Consider the following 9,193-nt stretch of genomic DNA (forward strand, 5'->3'; position numbering starts at 1 on the left):
CTAATCAAGCTCAATACCCCTTGATATAATTAGAAATATCCAGCTAACTAACTATCTGAAAAATGTGCAAGTCTCCCATGTTCTCCATAACGGCTACATGCCTCCAACTCGTGCGAAATTGAGACCATATTCCCCGAGTATTGACTGAGTCTAATTCATTATGTACCTGCGAATACAAGTTTTAAACAAGGATACAAATGTTAGTTAATATAAACAATAATGTTAGTTAATATAAACAATAATAAGGATCCGTGATCCTCAGACTTCCTGCACCATCTGTTAAGGATTAGTGATCCAGGCCAATCTAAGGATATGTGATCCATAGTTATAAAAATTAACCCCTAACACTCACCTTAACTCAAACTTTTCATCATTACATCCAAGTTATATCCACGAAAGCCTGCGTATCGAGTTAAACGTTCGTTGTAAAAGTTTGCCCAGCTCTCTGTCGGCGTACCCCATGCAGGTTGTCGCCAGAATCCTGACGGGGTAGGCATTGGATATTCCCCATCTAACGACGTGAATAAAATGGTTCTCGTATATATGCATGAGCGTAACGGTTTGATGAGTAAGACTCTCTCCGGCTGTTCTCGACAAGGGAAAAAACGTGGCACAACCGATGTCGCTTAATAAGTAACAAATCACATTCCATCGGTTATTCTCACATGGTGTATACGGGCCGTATAAGACTATACGACCCGTATAGAATAGTAGCCTTTGTCAGTTGACTTTATTTTATATGGGTCGTATAATCTTATACGTTCCGTATACACCATGTGAAAATAAGATATTATCATGTGGGATTATTAACTCCCAAGATATAATTGAAGATGTATAATCCCACTACACGTCTATGTGATTTAATCCCTTCTCCTCTTATGCAAATGTCACCTATCGAATATACCCACTACACATGCCTCAATATCGGTCACATACACGGGGTGTTTGGGATTCCTTTTTCTCTCTGACTTCTCAAAAGTCTTTCTCAAAAAAAAAATAATAATAATAATAATAATAAGTAAGAAATTCTTACTTGTCAGTTACTCCTTTTTAAGACAGAAAAGTCCTTTTCAAAAAGTGTTTGTAATTCCTTTTGCCTTCAAATGTTTGGAATTCCTTTTAACTTCTAAGAAGTTAATAAGTCAAAATTAAGGGGCTGTTTGGCAACATCTGAATGGTTAAGTGCTGAACCAGTAAGAGGTCTGAACCATTAAGTGCTGAACCAGTAAGAGGTCTGAATCATTACGAGCCTGTATAATGCTTAACCGTTCAGAGGCAAATGTCTGACCAATTCAGATTAGAGGTCTTAACCATTCAGACTCTGTATAAATCTTAACCATTCAGAGGCAAATGTCTGAACCATTCAAACATCTACTCGTGAAACAAACAGTCTGAATCATTAAGTGCTGAACCAGTAAGAGGTCTGAACCATTAAGAGCCTGTATAATGCTTAACTGTTCAGAGGCAAATGTCAGACCAATTCAGATTAGAGGTCTTAACCATTCAGACTCTATGTAAATCTTAACCATTCAGAGGCAAATGTCTGAACCATTCAGACATCTACTCGTGAAACAAACAGTCTGAATCATTAACTGCTAAACCATTAAAAACTTCATTAAAATTCATTAAAAGGTAAACAAAAAGCCCCTCACTCCAAAATCCTTTTTAAAAGGAATCCGAACCATTAAGAGTCTGTATAATGCTTAACCGTTCAGAGACAAATGTCAGACAAATTCAGATTAGAGGTCTTAACCATTCAGACTCTATATAAATCTTAACCATTCAGATGCAAATGTCTGAACCATTTAGACATCTACTTGTTAAACAAACAGTCTGAATCATTAACTACTAAACCATTAAAAACTTCATTAAATTTAAATTAAAATTAAAATTCATTAAAAGGTAAACAAACTCACTCCAAAATCCTTTTAAAAGGAATCCGAAACACCCACACACTAAAACCAAAGGCCCCCCCTACGTTTCACCAACACTAAACATTTTCCAACATGGCTTCTTCCACCGTCGCCACGGCGGCGTCCGACGACACCGACCACCCACCGTCGCGTCCCGATCCCGTCCCCGTCATCGATCTCAGTCTCCTCTCCCAATCAGAACTCTACACTCTCTCTCTATCTTCCGACTCATACGATCTCAACCGCCAAAACGATGTCGTTATCCCCAAAATCAACCGCTCCGTTTTCAACGAGTCCGCCGGAAGCCGCAAACAAACCTACTCTCGCCTCCGTCTCGCCACCGCCGACGCCACCAAGACCACTACTCTCCACCGCCGCACACCGCACCTCCGCGCGTCGCACACACTCGCTCCGAACGCCATTAACGACCCCGAGCAAGCGGAAAACTCGCTAATTATTCGTATGTTGAAGCAGTTGTGTAAATCAGATCCGGATTTTCAGGATATTGATGTAATTGATGAGGATAATGTTCGAGATAATAGTTCTATTGCGGAGGTTATGAATTTAGAAACCCTAGGTGTGAAGCGGAAGAGAGGGAGGCCGAGAAAGCATGAGAATGTGGTGTTTATTCGGCCGCCGAGCAGTAAGAGGCTTCGGTGTGGTGCGATTAAGAAGGAGGTTGTGTATGATGATGACAAGGACAGGGGGATTTTGAATGAGAGAGGTGTGGTGGTGGATTTGGATGTGGTTGGTGGATTGGAGGATCCGTATGGGCCGGAGATTAGGAGGAGGACGGTCGGGATGACCACGGAGGATGAGTTGTTAGGGTTTTTGAGAGGTTTGAATGGGCATTGGGGGAGTAGGAGGAGGAAGAGGAGGGTTGTGGATGCTTGTGAGTTTGGGGATGTTTTACCCAAAGGATGGAAGTTGAGTCTTTGTATTAAGAAGAAGGAAGGACGGGTTTGGTTGTTTTGTCGTCGGTATTTGAGGTTTGCATTTGGACCTTGCTTTTGTTTCGCTTTAAGAATTTAATTTGGCTTTAGAGTGTGATGATATTGTATGTAATGATGCATTGATGCTAACTATAGTGTCAACTGAATCATCGGGTAAAATGTTGATATGCTTGTTTTGGTTTGGATGTTTATGTTGTTAGCAAAGAAAATTTTCATTAGGTTAATAACCCGGATATATGAGATTTAATCACTTAGTAGAACTTTGGGAGGGGGGATGTCTTATTTGCGTATGATAGTGTGACATTCCATGAGAATAGAGAATTCTAGCAAGAGTAGGTTTGTTAGCGGAATACCGGTAGACTGTAATGAGATATCATCTTGATGTTTCGCTTCTTTTTCTGATTTGATTAGTGAATCATAATAGAATGTTAGATTGATAGTATGATTAAAGTGAAGCTTGTGGTGTTCAAAATAGAGATGTGCAAACTTTATGATGTAGTTTTGTTTCTGTAGAGATCTGATAGTAGACTACCCTTTGACATAAATATTGCAAATTTGGCATTTCTTTCTACAAGACAGTTTGACTGATTGTAATCACATCAATACATTTCTTGGCTGCTTTAAAGGATTAATTCAGTTCATTTCTGTACTTTCTTGTAATGTCGACCATGTTAACAATTTAAATCCTTACATTCTGTTTAAGCATGTATATGTGAACACAGTTACACCCCTTCCAAACCCACCATTTATACATGTTCAATGAATGCAAAACTCTGAAAATTTGCATGCAATCAACCATAAGTAAAGTAATCTTAAGAAACAAAATCAATGTTCTTGGTACCCCCAGAGTTTGTATTTATTTACAATTGGGATCATGATTCAGAAAGTCGCTGTTCAAAAAGAGGATGATATTTTTTTATGGGTAAAAAACATGGTGTAAGAAAAAATAGTGAAAAAAGGCGGGAAGGTGAGTTGAATTTAGCAAACAAGAAGATGCAATCAGTAAATGAGAGCAACAGAAAGTTATGGGGATGGTAATAGAAGATACGGATGGAAGTTTGGTTTAATATATTTGTTAACCCTCCAATTTTATATCTCTATTTGGCCCGCAAACATTCATTTTACTAATTATATCATACGCATACTGAAGTTCCATTTTTTTTCTCCAAATTATTCCATTAGAGTGCATGTCATTTTTAAATATTTGTATATCGACCTACAACATACATCTTTGTAGGTAATTTGTTTTCACCATTTATTATTTGAACTCAAAGTTTAATCCACCTACAAATATTGATATCAACTTTGAGAATATAATGTCTTCATGATTCTTACACTATGTACACTACCTTGATTTTAACCAGTCCTAGTGGTCGGCAGTTCGAGTCGTGCAAGGAAATATCTACATACTTAATCTCTGTTATTGGAGAACAAAAATTGGATAAACAAAATGCTGTGAAGATAAACGGTTCTGATGACTTGGCTTTAAAAGAATCTTCTGTGAATGTAAGTTTGTATTTACTGTGTGTAGCACTCATTCATTTTCTTTTCCCTTCAAATTCAATTACAAGTATTTGTTTTGTTGATTTTTACAGGCTGCGGATGTAGTTCTACAAGAAGACATCAAAAGAGACGTCCCTGTTGCCAATCCATCACCGTCACCATCACCACCAGGACTGCCACCTCTACCTTCAAAGCCTGAGGAGCAAGTCAGTTTGGACGCAATGGAGGTACAAGCAGAAAACAATGTGAAAACTGACCAAATTGGGCCCCACGTGGAAAATGAAACAGAGAAAATCGAGCCATCACCTGCAGAACTGGATAACTCTGATTTAGTTTTGGACGGAGACAAAGTAATTACATGTAAAGAATCAAATACTGATGAGCTTGTTGTTCATGACCTTAACGTTGTGTCTCATAGTAAACAAGATGAACACTGTGATATAGACAAAAGTAGTACTATTGAGATATCCGGTGACGGATTGGGCAAAAATGGTATTACGGATGATGAAGCTTCTAGAATGGAAGTTACAGAACAACCTCCTGATGATACCGTCTCTCAGTCTGAACTTTTCGGTGATGAATCCATGAGTGACAAAAGCGACAGAGAGCCTGAAACATTTGGTGAAATTCGTGTTAATTCTGTTGAGGATAAGCTGGACTCCAATCTTGATCAGGTGATCGATCAAGATAATGTTGTTATGGCCGCTAGTGTTGGCGATGGTGGTGAAGATATTGATGTCACAACCACTAGTGTCGGAATGGTAGATCCGGCAGTTCCTGATATCATTGTTGAAAAGGCAAGCATTTGTGAGGAAAAAGGTTCTGATCCAAACATGGATATGGATATCAATAATACGTCTAATGAGTTGATATCTGAAAACGAGAAAGTTGTTGCTGACACATCATCGGGGATTTTTCTCTGTCGCTTTGGGCTGGATAAAGATGGTGCGACTGTGGTCAATGACAATGATTCAACCAATAATGTAGATAAACTCTCATCTGGCTTAACTAGTTCCAGACTTGATGAACTATTCGATGTTGGGACGGATGCATTCGGCAGCTACGAAGAAAACGAGTTAAACAAAAATCTCGAAAACGATGTTTCATTTTCTAATATGGAGGATACCGCGATGCAAATAAGTTCGAACAAATCAGAAGAAGTCAAACTAGACGACTTCAATATCTTCAGGAACAACGAACCAAAACGTAACGAGTCAGAGGACGTTATGGATTTCAGTACAAAAAGCAATCTTGAATTTTGTTCACTTGTACCATCTGAAAACGATCAAGCATTCGGGTTCCAAGATTGTCTGTACGGCAACACAATGGAAGAATGCAAGGAAGAAAGCTCTGAACGGGGACTGCTCAATCATTTTTCCGATGATATTTTCGAGAATAAGATGTATTCTACGCCGTTAGATGGACTCAAATTTGATGAAGACAGAGATCTTAACAGCAATGAGCTAAGTCTTGCTTTTGGGAACTCTAATGTTGACGTTCATACTAATTTGAGTATGGTTAATAGTAGTATGGTTGAGGAGCTAAAGTCCGGAAGTAGTTCAGTGGGTGGATTATTTAATCTTTCCGGGAATGTTAAAACTAGTAGTTTTCAGAATGCATGGGATGGGATTAAATCAGATGAATTTAAATTTAAAGGTTCCGGAAGTAAGTTTACGACCGGTTTTGGAAGCAATCTTGGGCAAACTCGTGAAGAAGTTGTGCCGAGTGGGATGTGGAGAACCGGTGATCGAAATCAATTGCAAAGTGGTATGCCCATGTCTTCACATGCACACATACCGTCTCCCAGCTCGTTTCACTCCTTCAATATAATGCCGGGAAAGGTATTACATACTCTGTGCATGTGGCAATTTTGAACCATTAACTAAAAATGGGTTAGGTATATTTATCTACAAGGGTTGGGTTCAATGGGGAACCAACTCAAACAAACTCCGATTGGACTCATTTCAGCGGCATTGGAATCGGCTCTTCGAACCCTAACTAGAAACTCTAAACTTTGAACCATAAACCCTAAAGCTAAACCATAAGACTAAAACCTAAGCTAAACCGTAAAATTTGAACTATAAACACTAAAAGCTAAACCCTAAAGGCTAAAACTTAAAGTTAAATCCTAAACCCTAAATCCTAATGATAAACCCTGAAGCAAAACCCTGAATCCTAAAAGCTAAACCCTATGTAAATCGGCTCTTCGAACCCTAACTAGAAACTTTAAACTTTGAACCATAAACCCTAAAGCTAAACCATAAGACTAAAACCAAAACCCAAGCTAAACCGTAAAATCTACACTATAAACACTAAAAGCTAAACCCTAAAGACTGGGGGTGGGGGGTTTAGGTTTTTGGGGGTTGGGGGGTTTAGGTTTTTCGTAATGTTGCACATGTGTAGTAATAAATAGTAGTACTGATAAAAGTACGACACCTTAAATCTTTTTTTTTTTATGTCATAAAAATATGCTCGAATATACTCGAATGAAAGATAAAAAAATTTGTGATCTTATGGTGCCATTTAAAAAAATGATAACGTATGGAGAAATTAGAAATGTTTAAAATATATTTATATATATATTTTTTTTCCAATTTTACCCCTCCATTAAAGTCCCCTTCTGCTTTTAGTGGTTTTGATGGAGTTTTTTAGTTTTCTCATTAAGATGAGTTTTCTCATGATCCATCCCCTGTATATATATATAGTTGTGTTCGACGAGCCGGTTCCAATGCCGCTGTAATGAGTCCAATCAGAGTCTCCTTGAGTCGGTTCTCCACTTTTTTAGTGTTCCCCATTGAACCTCCCATATATCTACAATCGATTAACAAATGAAAACACATGGATAATTATTCAATCGGATGGCTTTTGTAATCATATATACTACTGCATTAATAATTAATAATAAAGATGTTGCATTCACTGGAAGCAATATGATTAATTGTTGTTTTATCGACAGGCTGGAGATGGGCAGTTTAGACTTGATGAAAGGTATAACGAAGGTTACGGTGTGAGTGGGCTGAGATCTGGTAGGCCCGAGCCTGTGGAATTCAGTTTCCTAACAGCAGGTGGTAGATCGTCTCAACATAATCCACATCAGCTTCAAGGGGATTCGAGGGTGTTTTCATACAATCCAGGAATGGACCAACAGTTTGATTCCAACTTTTGGCTTGGAAAGAACACTATGATGCCAAATCCAGCTGGCAGAAATCAGATGACAGCTGTATGTGCTTTGTGTAGAACTGAATTTCAACTACACCCTGCTCATTTTGGAACGCAAGATGGAATTGCGCCTTTGTGCCGGTCTTGCAGTGCAGGGATGTCTGGGCATGCCAACATGTTGTAGAATGAGTTGGCACTACATATTTATGCTTTTGTTGGCCGTTATTTTCCCAAGAATATAATAAGGTAACCGCTAGAATTCATTTGAATATTTTTTTTTGTTAGTATGTTTTTGTGGTAATTACTTAAAAAGGTAACCAACTTTTCTCACGTTTATGTGTTGGGTGGATTTGATAGGTTCGCATCAAACACCCTGGGTATGGTTGGCCAGCTTTGTTTTCTCTTTTTTTTGAAAGAGTAAAATTCCATTTTCGTTCCTAAGGTTTGGCTAGTTTTGCGACTTTCGTGCAAAGGTTTGTTTTTACGCATCTGGATCCAAAAGGTTTGAAGTCTTGCCATTTTCATCCGGCGTGTTAACTCCATCCAATTTTCTCCGTTAAGTCAAGGGTATTTTTGTCTTTTTTTGCTAACTTAAAGGGCAATTCAGTCTTTTAAGTTAACAAAAAAGATGGAACTACCCCTGACTTAACAGAGAAAATGGATGGAGTTAACGAGTGGATTAAAATGGCAAGATATCAAACCTTTTGGATCCAAATGTGAAAATACAAACCTTTGAACAAAAGTCGCATAACTGGCCAAACCTCATAGACGAAAATGGCATTTTACTTTGTGGCAATTGCATAAAATTACAGTGATCATATAAGTCTTGAAACACACATATGTAGGAGGTTAAATTGGGTTCATATCAAAGGGCTTCCATTTTAGCCACAATTCTACCGGTTCGACCTGTTAATGGAAAATTGTAGCCCATGTAAATGGGTCAAGTTACTTATATGACCCATTAACGTAGTTTCAATGTCAAATTTTGAAAGGTCATTATTGTTAAAGTGGTGGGGGTACATTTGTGATCCATTTTTAGTTAACGATATGAATTATGATTTTGTTTTATGCAACCTTGACAGGTTAACAAAAGTTCCAGATATGTGGTAGGTAATTATGCTTCAAAGAAAGGCAGCTTTTCATGGATCGATGTCACTTCTGGTATGCTTCTTATAAGCAGTTTCTGACTTAGTTTTTTTTTTTTCTTTCTTTTAAACAGTTTTAGAATTTTCTATATATATTTAACGGTTTCTTCTTCAACTTGCATTTCTTTTTCCCAAGCCAAAAGTTAGAATTGTGTTTTTCGTCCATGCCGGTAATTTCAATTTCTATATTACACAATAAACAAATTGTGATCAGGGTATTAATTTTCTTTGAGGATTAAGATGTGCCAGAAAATAAAAAACGGATAATGAAAAGAGTAGTATGGTTTCATTTTTTTTGTTTTTGAAGAACAATCCCGGATAAAAATAGCGGGAAGATGCACGGGTTCAGGTAATGGGTAATGTTAATAAACATGTCGGATTGCGTTAGGTTAGGTTGAGTGTGTTGACCCACTAACTTAACTTTGTTTACAAGTATATTTTTTTCTACAAATACTAAATGGGTAATTTATGACTGGATCTTTGATTATGATGGCGTTGGATAAATAGGTAGGTCGTTTTA

The 9,193-nt window shown here is 37.8% G+C and overlaps 1 protein-coding gene across 2 annotated transcripts; it reads left to right on the forward strand.

Moving 5' to 3' along the window:
• The first annotated feature begins 1,944 nt into the window (after positions 1-1,944).
• LOC110918106 lies at positions 1,945-8,815 on the forward strand. Of its 2 annotated transcripts, XR_002581072.2 has the most exons (5): positions 1,945-2,902; positions 4,231-4,372; positions 4,462-6,210; positions 7,326-7,774; positions 8,611-8,815. XR_002581072.2 is itself a non-coding variant. In XM_022162487.2 (4 exons), the coding sequence occupies exons 1-4, from the start codon at positions 2,007-2,009 to the stop codon at positions 7,710-7,712; spliced, it is 3,174 nt and encodes a 1,057-aa protein (XP_022018179.1). In that variant the 5' UTR covers positions 1,945-2,006; the 3' UTR covers positions 7,713-7,776. The 2 variants fall into 2 exon arrangements, 1 of the variants encoding a protein (XP_022018179.1); XM_022162487.2 differs by lacking the exon at positions 8,611-8,815 and having other exon boundaries at positions 7,326-7,776.
• Positions 8,816-9,193: the final 378 nt, after the last annotated feature.

Source organism: Helianthus annuus, chromosome 2 (assembly GCF_002127325.2).
Source record: "Helianthus annuus cultivar XRQ/B chromosome 2, HanXRQr2.0-SUNRISE, whole genome shotgun sequence".
Classification (NCBI taxonomy): domain Eukaryota; kingdom Viridiplantae; phylum Streptophyta; class Magnoliopsida; order Asterales; family Asteraceae; genus Helianthus; species Helianthus annuus.